At 42.1% G+C, this 13,898-nt stretch overlaps 1 protein-coding gene across 1 annotated transcript in view; it reads right to left on the reverse strand.

Moving 5' to 3' along the window:
- Nucleotides 1-13,898, reverse strand: part of SGPL1 (sphingosine-1-phosphate lyase 1) — a 57,834-nt gene that overhangs the window by 11,847 nt on the left and 32,089 nt on the right. The window contains exons 4-6 of the mRNA XM_060241183.1: nt 13,405-13,552; nt 12,201-12,280; nt 5,184-5,312 (exon numbers count right to left, since the gene is read on the reverse strand). Of these exons, the coding sequence (XP_060097166.1) occupies nt 5,184-5,312; nt 12,201-12,280; nt 13,405-13,552 (357 nt within the window). The remainder of the gene's footprint in view (nt 1-5,183; nt 5,313-12,200; nt 12,281-13,404; nt 13,553-13,898) is intronic.

Raw genomic sequence — 13,898 nt, forward strand, 5'->3', positions numbered from 1 at the left:
GCAGCAGAAAGGGACATGAAAATCTAAGCAAATATTTGCCCACTTAAGGTGCTCCCCTGAGTCCCTCACTCTTCTCCACTGTGTAAATAGTGAGCAACTTCTGGGCACAACTCCAAACCATGAGAGCTTCAGAACCACCATGCGTGATAGCTCATTACCTGCCAACACCTTTGCACTTAAACTTGACCCCACAGTATTGTTTGTCTGCCTTCCAGCAGAGAATGCAACATCTGCTCAGAACAGTGTGAATCACTGTCACAGGACACTTCCTCTGGTCTCTGCATATGATTCAGCAACAGCTGACAGCCTTTTGAGACATTCATCTCCACTTCCTTCAGTTAACACCAGCAGAAGAGTTCAGCAGACAAGAAGCAAAAACTGGACAGACAGCATTTGTTTCAGAATGTCAGTCTTACGTCATCAACATAGAACAGAGATGTCAAACTCCTTTCTCTGTCAGGCCGGGCCATGCGTGCCATAAAATGTAATGCCATGTAATGGAGATATAAACTTTATAGATGACATAGGCAAACCCAATTAACGATGCTATTTTTTGCTCAAAATATAAACAAAAGCAATTGATTCCTAGAAATGAAACAACTGATTTACTGAGGAATCCACAAAAGCCCCAATCATATGCAAGACCAGGGATTTTCCTCAAGGGCTACCATAAAAGCGGTGTGTGACAAACAGCGGCAATATACATGCTAAGGGCCACTGAGTGACAGCTGATACAACTCACTCTCATGGATGGACTGCTTCGAACTGTCAAAGGAGAGTGGCAGGTAGGCAGTTGGAAAAGTCAGTTGGGGAGTTGAAGACTGACTGGAGAAGAAAGCAGGTTTTTGGGAGATGCTCTTGAAAGTATGACCAAAAAGTCACAAGGCAGAGTCTAATGCAGAGTCCATGAAATGGGGTTTTAAGAGCTCTCGTGAGAGACTGCTCTCAGAAGTGAAGAACAGTCTCTGTATTTGTCAATCAAATCATCACATCTTGAGTGGGGAAACAGTCCCTTTATGAAGCTTATTGTCCAAAGGGGGAAAAGATTGAAAGGCTGGCAGATCAGGCTTTGGAAAACGAATTTTGAGGCAACAGTACATGGTCCTAAATAGCTGCCCAAAAGCCCAGGTCAGTAGTCTGATTGGACAGATAGTAACGATTGAGCCAAGAGGAGAAGGTCTAGTTTGGTGAGCCAGTTTGGTGTAGTGGTTAAGTGTGCGGACTCTTATCTGGGAGAACCGGGTTTGATTCCCCACTCCTCCACTTGCACCTGCTGGCATGGCCTTGGGTCAGCCATAGCTCTGGCAGAGGTTGTCTTTGAAAGGGCAGCTGCTGTGAGAGTCCTCTCAGCCCCACCCACCTCACAGGGTGTCTGTGGTGGGGGAGGAAGATAAAGGAGATTGTGAGCCGCTCTGAGACTCTTGAGTGGAGGGCGGAATATAAATCCAATGTCGTCGTCGTCTTCTTCTTAGTGCAGAGACCTTGGTCTTATACCCATAGGGACAAAGTTTAGCACATTCAAGTTTGGGTGAAACTGTGAAAGGAAAACATTAACCAGAAATATAGTCCAGTCATAAAAAGTTAAACTAGTGACATCTGTAAATCCTTGAGAGAAAGTAAAATAACTTGAAGGGAAACACTGTATCAGGTAAAGCCAGTTACCTCAGCAGAAGTTTTGTGTACAAATTTACATCTGTTCAACCCTAAACACCTGTGTATGTACCAGTACCTTTCCCTGCCAGGTTGTTTTAATACACCAACTTTTGTTTAATCCATCCCTATGCCTAATGAACCATTTTCTGAAAGGTAAATTTTGAATAGAGAAACAGTGACATTGGGATCGATTTTAGTGGAATGGTGGTTAAATCGGTCACACCTGTCGCATAACTGGCAGCAGCAGTTGAGGTTCAAAATCAACCCCCCTGGCAGGAATATCTTACATTTCCATGCAAATTAATTACTTCTTTGTGTGCATATATAAATATATACATAGCATATATCTTTAATCTCATTGCATACATTAAACTCATTCTCCCCAAATAGAGCTATACATCCACTGTATTCTAATGTTTTGTGGGTTATTTCTATTAGTATAGTGGAATAATGTCTGTAACATTATGCAACGTAGTAGATTAGATTTCTCTGGCAGGACCTCTAAGAAAAATGTTGTTTAACCTATGCTTAAGAGGAGACCAGTGGAGCATGATAACAGATTCTAGATTTATTCTTCTTTACAATTAAGAAACCTAATAACAGCCTCTCACCATCAAAGTCTCCATTTCTGGTATATGCATGTCCTTGTGATTCTTTTAATCTATTAAAAACATCTTTATTATTATTTTGTATGCTAATTTACCGCCCTGCCTCCTGAATAAAACTTTGTTGGTCTTAAAGGTGCCATTGGACACTTAACTTTGTTCTATTGCTTCAGACCAACCCACCTGCTGGTTGGACTCTGATGACAGCAACTCACAAGCAGCTCTCAAACTGAACCAGTGGGTGATCAAGCATTTCTGCTTAGCAAGGATCTGGGGGCAAGTGCTGCACAGTGCTTTTGCTGAGGACTGTGGGGAGAGGTTAGCAGTATGTCTCCCATTTCCCCATATGCACCTCCCATAGGAGCCCAGCAAGCACTTTTGCCGAGGATGAATTCGCCCTTGCAGGAGGCTCAACTGATGCAGCTCTTTGGATTTCCCTTTCTCTTTCTGGAGTGAATGCGAAAACTTATAGTCTTACTCTTCTGTATACTTCAGAGATCTACTGAGTCTCAACAGGCACAACACACACAGTGAGCCAATGAAGTGGGTGTGCAGCATCACCCTGTGATTCCTTAGGCATATAGCAGCAGTGTTTTTACAGCTGTCAAGTAAAGAGATGACCTTTTCTCTAGTTTTAAGTACCAAGATCAACATGTTTACTAAATGGGAAATAATGGCTAGACGCTGTTTATTCAATGGCCTTTGGCAATCGGTGGATACCGAGCTACTGGAATTTATGACACATGTCATGTGCTTGGGTGGGGATGAAAGAGGAACAGGTTGGAGATGGAAGACCTGGGGGAGAAACTCAAAGGTTTTTTTCCAAAGGTTTTGACAAAGCTTTTGTTGAAACTGATACTGATTTAAAAGATACGTCATTAACATGTGATGTAAACATGCTACAAAGGGAAACTACATGGCCTAAAACATTTCTGAAGCAACAGAGAACTAACTATAGCCATTGTGGATGCCAGGTTGCTCCTGGAATGTTTATAAAAGGAGAGTCAGGGTTATATGCTTTTACATTTTTATCCATTAGCCATCGATATAGCCTCAAGTACTATGAGAATGGCAGTTGAGTCCCCAGATACCAGCTGAGTGGTATGAGATGAAAGAACAGGAATAGGACACTGAGAATTTCAAACACACACATTTTAGATATGAGAAATAAGTAGCAAGAATAAAAGCAGGAGGAAGACAGCATAACACAGGGGAAGAGATGAGGAGATGAAATCCACCAATTTCCGTAATAAGGCAGAAAGATCTAGCCAGCCATTCCACATGACCCAACAGAATGACTCAACATGTCCAAAGTAAAAAAAAAAAAGAAAGACTGCATAGTTTAGTCTAGACTTACTCCAACCTACAGATAAATGGCTTTAGACTGTTCTGAAAGCCACACTTCAGCAAGGGCGTGCAAAACAGACACTGTCGCTCTTAAGAGCCAGTGGGGCACAGCACCTAAGAGAATGAGCTATTCCATCTCCAGGCAGACTCTGAATGTATATGGAGAAAATGCCATATTAGTATCATTGATAAAAATGTGTTACTCATCAGCAGAAAGAAACCTCAACTCACACTTCATCTTCAGTCGCAGGCCACATTAGCTATTCAAAGCAAAGTCTATTGATCTCCAATCTTATCACCAAGTCATTTTAATGAATAACCTGCTTTCAAAGTTTTGCTATTTATGGGCTGCTTCTTTCTTCCAGGTTGCAAGAGACAAGGCAAACTGGCACAATAAATTTCAGCAAATTACAACGGGTTGGAATCATCTTGCGGTTCCCTCAGGCTTGCCTCCGCTGACACCCTCTTATGTACATTCACCATTCAATTCTATGCAGAGTTACTCAGGTCTAATCCCAATGAAATCAAGGGTCTAGACTGGCAAAACTTCACGTAGGACTGCACTGCCATGGCCTTCCTTATGCTACTGCTCGAGAAGCAGCAATCTTGCTCTGCATTGTTGGCACTCTTGCACCTAAGCTCAGCTGGCAAGGGATGGAGCACAGGGGCAACTACTGACTCCCTTGCCCCAAAGAAGGCACCTCTTGCTTCAGAGGGGTTGTGAGGCAGGAAGTTTTATGTGTGACTCTTCCAGATGGAGAACTGGCTGCTGCATCGCAGGGGCAGAAGACTGTCCTGAGACCATCCAAGCAACAGGCGCTGCTCCAAAGATGACCTGAGAGCTCTCTTGTTTATCTTTTCCCTCCTTGATAACAGCGTACAGAGAATGCTGATATTTCTGGAATTTCAGAATCCTTTCTACAAGGTGGTCCTAACTTCTTAACATATTTAGTCCATGCAACCTCAACAGAGAAATGACTAACAAAGCAATTCTTTTGCACGCTTGGCAAATTTTTGTTACCGGAAGTCCACAAGCCTTGAGCTACGATCTACCAACTACGATCTACCAACTAAGACTGCATTTGCAAGTAACTTCACACGACATACAGCACAACCTCTGCTTTTATGCAAGCAAACTACTTCAGCAGTTCTCAGGCTGGCAGAGCAAGGAATGTACTCCTGAATAATTACAGCTGACCAGGTAAACTGGAGGCCTTCTAAAGTACCAGCAGTAACAAATGTGGTGACCATCTGTTTATTTATCAGATTTGCATTCTGTCCTCCTACTTTAAAAACAAAACCATGCGATCAGTTTGCCAGCAAAGCATTAACTGTCAAGGTACCTACTCCTACAAAGGCAGTGCCAAAGCCAAGCAACCTTAGTACACTGTGAACTCATGATGGGCATATTAAAATTCAGCTGATGAAAGAGCATCCCTAGGATGTTTTGCAAGCAAGAGACTAAAAACTTCCTACAAAGAATTTTTAATGGCGAGAAGAAAACATCATCACCGCAACTAGTAACAAGATAAAGAAGCAAAGCTATGTGGGGGAAGCTCAGGAGATTGCCTTACTTACTACTCCACAAGAATCGGGTCCACCATGGAAGAGTGTACAAGTCATTCTGACTATTTCGGCTTCCATTTTCCTCACGCCTGGGAAGATATCTGGATGAAGAGGGTTACTCCATGCAAATTCCTCATAAACCTTCAGGGAGAAAAATCAACACATTACAGTTAAGGTGTGATCACACTAGAAGAGTTAATAAAATCACACCTCCTCCCACACACACACCCAATAGTGATTACAATCTGAACTATCCAAACACTTTTTGTTACAGAAGGAAATTGTCAGCCTTTCTCTCCACCAAGGAGCATTAATTTGGCGAAGTCTGATGAGGATATCCCAGAGTTCTGTTCCACAGAATTTTCCTAGAAAAGCTTCAAAAATCCTGACTACACCATCCATACAATGAACGCTATTGCCTTACAATGTCATTCCCAGGTCTCAGTTGGGGCTGGAGCTCTCTGGAATGGTGCTCTGGAAGCTCTAAGCCCGATCTCTCCTTTCTATCCCATGGGCCCATAGGATAGAATGGAGAGTTCTGGCAGTGAGCACAACACTAAAGAAGAAGACATTTTAAACTTTAAACAGCTTCTCTGTGGTAGCACCACAGCCCAATCTGTATATTCTGCCCTATGGGCCCTCTCTGGTGCCATGCCCATGGCCTGATCTTTCCATTCTATCCTATGGGCCCCACAGGATAGAATGGAGTCCATTCTATAGGCTCATAGGCTGCCTGGGGAAGAGAAGAAAGATTGGAGAGACCTCTCCCTGCCGACTCAGCTCAGGCTCCGCTGGGCTGCCCAGTTTCAAATGGGTAGTGAAGCAGAGTCTGTAGAATAGCCAATCCTACAGGGAGAGGTTTCCTTGCAGAATCAGATGCTGTGCCGGCACAACTCATTGCGCCAAAGAGCTCTGGCACCTCTTTTTTGTACAAAATGACCCCTGGTCATTTCCTACAAAGAACCAGGGAGGGGGGCTGAGTTCAGAGGTCACACCAAACCAACATGAAGCCTACATGTGCACAAAACCAGCTTGATAGTGGGCTTGTGCTTCTCTCACCTCTTTTCATGCACGAAGGAACTAACTCTGGTTACCCAAGATGTAGCAGTTCTGATACCATGGCATAACCAAAATTAGCCTCTCACTTATCCATCCATAAGGATTCCAAGCCTGGATTAAACCTCAGTTTAGAACCATAACTTGTGGGAGGAAAAGATAATTCCAGTTAAGCTGTGTGCCCACATTTGTACATCACAGGTAACTGCAGTTAAGTTTTAAACCAGCAGTCTTATATCACACACTGCATGAGAAGGAAAGAGGGAGGAACACACAAGAGGCCAGCAACTAGTCAGATTCGTGCACAGTCAGACTTAAGGTTAGTCTAATTCTGAGTGCAGACTGAAGAGGTACCTAGAAAGAGGTTTAAAAAAAAAAGAACTGACAGGAGAAGCAGCAGACGCACTTTTTTGAAAGGTAAATATGTATCTGCTTCTTTCCTCATTGAGCTCCCCTTTCCATGAGGAAAAAAAAGATCATTGCATTAGTGATCTGCTGAAGCGATGTCACTGCACATGGCAACGTAAAAAGAAAAAAAATCTTGCAAAGGTGGCTTGCACATAATGGGGCACAATACATTGAAATGAATTGTTTCCACTGACTCACTCTGCACACTTAGGAAATGGGTGGTAATAAATAAACATAGTACACACACCCAGCTGACATCTTAATGATACATTTTAGGGCAAAGAAATCCTTGTCTTTGGTCCACACCTATTTTTAGATTTTGTTCACCATTTGCAAATGAAGAACTTTACAGAATACAAGTAAGAGGGTCTATGTAAAGATTACATGCAAACCCCCAATTTTTTTTTTAACAGAAAGAAAAATAGAGGAGCCATGTCATGAAAGGCCAATTTAAAAAGGCTACATAGCAGATTTTTTGAATATATATCTGGTTATTGCTTCCCCATTCCAAATGATCATCCCAAATTCTGGCCATGTTTCCTACCTTAGGCAAAAGGGACATCCTTTCCCCTAAGGAGTCTTCCACCAACTTATGTGGCTCTTCTGTTGGACTAGGCTGGTGGAAGGAAGGGGAGCTAAATAGGGTCGGCCACAGTCAGTACTCGAATGGGAAACCATCAGGGGGGAAAATGGGGTTGCTACGCAGAGGCAAGCAATGGCAAACCACTTCTGCTCATCTCTTGCCTTGAATGCCCCATGCTTCAAGGTCACTATGAGTTGGTTACAACTCTACGGCACATTCTTCTCCACACACAGTTACAAGTTGTAAGCATGTCCTAGGATCTTGTTTGGGGGTGGGAGGTAGGCTATAGAGACACCGTGGAACAGAGGATTGAGCACCCCTTCTGCATTCTAAATTGTACCCTCCTGAAGCAGCTTTTCAAAAAAATTTATGCGTGTGTGAGTGTATGCTAACACTTCGTCACACATGTTTGAGCACAATATCTAGTTAGGTTACTCAGTCTTAATACTAATATTATCTTTAAAGCATCATCTGGGTACTTTAATATATCCTCCATTTCCTTTTCTAGATCCAGCAATTCATGACCAAGCCCCATGGAATCTCAATTTCCAAGATCACAGAGGGACTTCTTTGAACCATCCCATGCATTGGGGGATCCTAACATACTCCAAACGAGTATAAAACTATACAAAAAACCCCTCCACATCTTCCATTAAACCCTTCCAAAAAAAGACCTTCCATCAAAAATATGATCCTAAAGAAAGAGAAGGTTGTCTTGGGGTGGGGGGAGAAAAATAAATTGGTGGGCTTATCTAAAAGGGTACTTAAAGACTAAAATTAAAGGAATGTGAGACAAAGGAAACACTGTGCATCCCAAGTTCTTTGCATCTAGAATGAACGAAGCAATGAAATAGCCACTTTAGGTGGGTGCAGCAGTTAACATAAGGAGACATCAACCGTTCAATAGTGCTACTTTATTCATTCCTCCAGAAGGGAAAAGTTCACAAATAAGGTTTCTGACTCAACATCTGTTGTCCTTACAGACTCAGATACTAGCACTGTATATAATTCTATGCCTAGACTATCAACAAGAATTTTGAATATATTTTCACTTTTTTTTCTTTTACACTGATGTGGGGTAACTATCATATACACCTAATTTTAAAAGAAAGAAAGCTGACTCAGTCTGGATTTCGTTTTGACTCCAACCTCACATACATAAAGTGCTTTTAACAAGGGTGGGAGGCTTAGCTGAGCATGTCTGCTCAATTGTCTCACAAGGATACACCAGTATGTTTTGCTAAGTAGAGAGACTTGAGAACCTAGAATGAAATTTACATGCACACGGATTTACATCTCTCTCCGAAGCTGAATTTAGTTTGGAAACACGGTGCAAGAACACAGAAGTGGTGCAGACTGGCACTGCAAATGGGGGTGGGAAGAGAACTAAAACAGAATAACCCATAAATATGGCAAGACACCCCACCCTCCTTTGCTTGTGATGAGAGAAAAGAAAACATATGGAGATGATGGAAGGCTGGTGAAGACATACCCTAAACAAACAATAGCCACATGCCAGCTCACCAGCTTCTCAATATAAGGCTTTTTCTCCATAGTTCTTAAGAGAATTTTATTGGAGGGCAGTTATACCATATTTTGAGACAGGACAGGGAAAATCCCAGGCACCTAGAAATAAGAAATATTTTACCAGCTTTGCTAGATCCCTAGTAAGAACATCCATCCTTACTCACATAACCCAATCATTTCTGTTTCACAGCATTTGGCCAAGCATGCTCATAGTGTTACCTTCTCCCAGCATGCCTTTGAGAACCAGAACTGAGGACAGCTCCATGGTGAAATGTATCATCTATGATATGGGAAACCCTTGGGCAGTGCTTTTAAAGAAGCTTTCTACCTTGAATTCAGGCACTCTAGGAAGAAGGGATAGGCACAGACCCAAATGCCAAGCCAAAGTCCAATCCAAACTTGGCCTATGTTCAATACTTGTGAGTTGAGGTCCAGGGAAAGCACCTTCCCAGACACTCACCCCAAGCTTTTCAGGCGGGCTTGGGATCGCATTCAGCATGATGCATGTCCACCAGTTCCAGGCAGCATTGGACTCCACCCCCCAGTGTGCCCGTATTCTCCGAAGGTGTCGCAAGCATGTCAGTCACTTCCGGAAAACACATGCTTGCATCACTTCTGGAAAATGCGGGCACACCAGGGCCCAATGCTACCCAGAGCTGGTGGGCACGTGTTGCTTCCAGGTAATGTGAGCATGCTGATGGCAGACCCCAATACCATCCAAATCGATTCTGTTCAGGGTGGGGCTCTAAGTTTCAGTCCAGTGTTTGGTCCAGAGTTGCCTGGCTCACAAGCCCTGGACTAACCAAATTTTTCCAGAAGTGCCCGTCCCTACTAGGAAGTGAAAAGAAGCACACAGAGTCTTGGAATTGGAACACAGATGTCCCCCATCAATTTCAATTTAGAGGAGCATGACAGCAGGGAAGATGTAGTGGTGTGGTGCAGAAACATACCCTCCCAGACTCACATCCTCTCACTTGGTTTGCAGTAGGCAAATACTTAGAAGAAATCACAAACCCAGGGCTTTCTTTGTAGCAGGAACTCCTCTGCATATTAGGTCACGCACCCCTGATGTAGCAAATCCTCCAAGAGTTTACAGGGCTTTTAGTACAGGGCTCTTAGTACAAGAGGACTGGTTATATCAGGGGTGTGGCCTAATATGCAAAGGAGTTCCTGTTACCAAAAAGTCCCTGCATAAACCTCATGAAAAATAATGACATTTGACTGACTGAATGCAAGATGAAAAAGAGGTGCAAGGCAGGACTAGGGCACACTGCAAAGGAGCACAGACAAAGGGAAATGATGCTGGGCATGAAATTCAGTTTTCTGAGAATCTCAATAGTCCCTAAGCAAAGCTCTCTAGTCCCAACAGCTAAAAAATACCCCTGAAAGTGGAAAATGCATACTGGAACCTCAGAAGCTAGCAAAGTTATTGAATAAAGCTGCCAGTGGTTGTAGAAAGGACATCAATACAAAATGACTGAATAGTTCCCTGCCTTTCCATCGGTCACAATCAGGAACTCCTACAGAAGAATAACCATTGCAAAATTATGCAAAATAAAAGAAAATAATACAAATTGGCTAAGCTTCTCTGGCATGCTGTACATACAACTTTGAAAAGATCCTGAAAAACAACCTGATGAATTCATCTGTGTATGAATAAGTCTGGGTATTGTACTAACACTGGCTACACAACAGCACATTCCACGTGCACCTTAACAACTGCCTTTCTGCACCTCTCTATCAATTACTGATTTTTAAAAAAAAAAATAGATTTCACCCATGCAAGCATACAACACCAGTGGTCACTCTTTTGGGTGTCATCTTTAACCTCAAAGAGTATCACTACATCACAGTTCATATACAAGCCACTGTGCCTTGAGACTGGTTTTGCTTCTAGTCTGCTAAGGTGGGAAACAGAGAGCAAAACAACACAGAAGAGCCAGTCAGAAACACAGGGGCTAACTGTGTTGCACAGCCCAGCCTCTGGATTCTCCAGCTCCTATCCAGATGGTCTATAAACCCCTGCTGTAAGGGTCACAGGCTAGTCACCTCTGATCTACAACACTTCCTGAGTAATTAAGCTGTATCTGCAGCCAGCTCTCAACTAACATTTCTTATTTCTTCAGAGGGATCTTGGTTAAAGAGTACTGTACATATCCTTCCTTGTGCAATGATGAACATGACCATCTGAGAGGTCATGTCCAATCTGAAACTAGTATTGGAGTCTAGTCGGTGCAGACACCCAGGAAAATGGAAAGAAGCAATATCAGGAAACCTGCAAGAAACTCCAAAAGATACATGCACACACCCCAAAAAATACACAGGAGCCAGAATGTAGATGCCCCCACTAGGTTTTACTTGAGGAAGGGCGGGGGGAAACAATACCAAATATGTATACTAAAATGGCAAAAATACACTGTACTTTTGTGGTATAACTTCACCACTAAGACTGCCAGCCTGTTAGAAAGCATATGTAACATAAATTATGAAAGTTGTTGCTATTCTCAGTCCCCTCTAAGTAACAAAACACAGCCGTACGGTTTGAATTTAAGAGGTAGGCTGTGGAAAGTACTATCTGACATAGGAATCAGAACACTCATTGTCTCTATGTGAGGGTGGCAACCAGTATGCAGGAACTTTTAAGTAATTATTCAGCCAGCCACAATGAGAGCACAAAGTGCTTAGTTCCCACATTTCTAGGGCTAGGTTTAGCATCACACTGAGCAGGAAATGTACTAGTCTAGCAGAGACTGGTACAAATCTGAAAGGAACTGCACCAGAAAGTCTACTGAATTGCCTTTTAAATTAAATGCAAAATGTCCTTTCAGAACAGAAAAATGAGTGAAAGTCATTGTTTATATCGTTTCCCCATTATAAGTAGTCTTTATGGTGTTTAGGCCTATGGGAGGGGGGGACAGAGATCTGGGTCCTTTCCACTTGTCATAGAATTAGCATGAATATTTACAGGCTAAATTAGATCCTAAGTGAGCAACATATACCACAGTTGAGCCTCCTACCTAAACTCAAGACTGGCACAGCAAGTTTCCTGCCCTGCAGGACCAAAATGAATTAGCATGGCTTCTCAAAATAGTCTTATTAAATATGATACAACCAGTGCCTCGTGTTGCTGCCATCAACTGCAATAAAGCTGCAGCGGGACAAAGCCAATAAATACTTCCTTTCTGGTGCGCTATGTGCCTTGCTGAAATATATTCACATCTTTTCCTGAAAATCGACAGCAATGTGCTTCTCAACAAATCTACTTACTCTGCAGCTATTTCACCAATACTTTTCTACACCCGTATTTCTCCAAATTTTTATCTTCATCTTTGGATGAACATTTAGGGAGGGGGAAGTAGTCTTAGTAACTATCTTACAGGACAAAATTAATTTCATTTGAACTATTTCTTTAAAATACACACACATTCAATAACCTTAAATACACACTGCATTACCTTCATTAGCAGTTTAGTAAGTTTGTCTTCTCCACTGTAGACTGTCCCTGAAACCTTGCCATCTTCCCAGCGTAGTTTTCCTGAAAGCAGTGAGACAAAAACTGGTTGGTATTTATCTTATTTAAAAACACTTTGCTGATCATTTCTGAAGTTTACTGTTTGCATTCTTTTGCTTCGCAATGACTACAGAAATTGACATTCTGCCATTTTCAAACTGCAACACAAATGCATCTTAATCAAAATAGCCCATACCTTAAGCTCTCTCCAATCCTATGTAGGCATTTGCCAAATTTTACCAAATAAGTAATAATGGTTCTCTTTATTGGGCTACTACAGAAGTTAACAGGTTCGGATCTCTGAACCAAGGTTAAGTAAGCAATGCTTAACCTTGGTTACCGCTGTTACTCTTTTAAAAATGTTAATTTATTTTGAGGTATTTCTGTATGGCTGTTCCAGAAAAAAAAAATCCATTCAAAGCATTTAAGGAGTATTAAAAATCAACAGTAGAACCAACACGTGTCTGGGTTTCCACCCCTACCCCTTCTTCTAGCTTTAATTTCAATTCAAGGTCTTTCAGTGACTCCAGCAATGCCGGAAAAATGGGGAATTGCGGCATGGGCACTGAACTAGCTAAACCCCTGAAGCTGAAAACAGATCAGTGGCCCAAAGCTAGGGCCACAGTCATTCCCATTCTCCTAGCCTGCAGCCCGTTACTGTGGAACCAGGTTAGCCAAGCTGGAGAGGCAGGGAACAAACAGGGAGGAGCATGTGATCCCATGGCTTACTTCTAATTTTTTAACTGATTGTATCTCTTCTCTGGTGCCAAAACATATGAAACTATACGCAAGAAATTAAGTAAAAGCAACCAGATACTCAGGTATCCTGCAAGCAAATGTAAAAAGTATTCCTCTTACAATATGTCAGGCTGAGGTGCAAAATGCATAAACCAACATAAAGATTTCCGCATACCCATGTAATTCAGTACATTCCACCATAATTATGAGACTACAGCAAGGGTTTTTTTGTTTACCACAGCCATTATCTTTTTTCTCTTTGGAACCAAAGAGAAACTAAAGAGAAACTATTTAAGAACAAGTGCAGATGTCAAAACTGTCAGTAATACCAGTGCTTTCCCTACACTGAGTAATGGAATTCATGAAACTATTTGAAAATGTTTATGATACCAGCACTCTCTCAGACCTACCCGCCGAGCTGTAATCTTTCAACTTCTGCAATACTTCTGGTTGGCTCAGGCCTTTGGCAGGCAGCGTTTGGACATATGGCTTTCCATTATGCAGAAAAGCCAAAGAAGAAACCACATCGTCCATAGCCTTGTTCACCTTCTGCTTTATCTACAGAAAGAGAAAAGTACAAACCTACAGGGTGAATACTTTCCATCCTAGAGTCATATCCAATTGCAGAGCCCTTGCAACAGCAGCTTGAGCCTGAACACAAGCACTGGCATCCTACTGGGGTACTCTTGAAAGAATTCAACATTTTAACTCTGAACTGAATTGTTATTGTTTTTTAGAGTTTGATGTTTTAGTGTTTTGTAGTTCATCGCCCAGAGCCCCTGAGTAATCAGGGACTGGACAATTCATAAATCTAATTTATAAATAAATAATCCTTTAATATGCTGATGGCTGAAACTCGGTTTCTGTCTTCTGCATTCTCATATGGTTTTCAAAGTGAAGGTCT

This window comes from Heteronotia binoei, chromosome 6, assembly GCF_032191835.1.
Source record: "Heteronotia binoei isolate CCM8104 ecotype False Entrance Well chromosome 6, APGP_CSIRO_Hbin_v1, whole genome shotgun sequence".
Classification (NCBI taxonomy): Eukaryota; Metazoa; Chordata; class Lepidosauria; order Squamata; family Gekkonidae; genus Heteronotia; species Heteronotia binoei.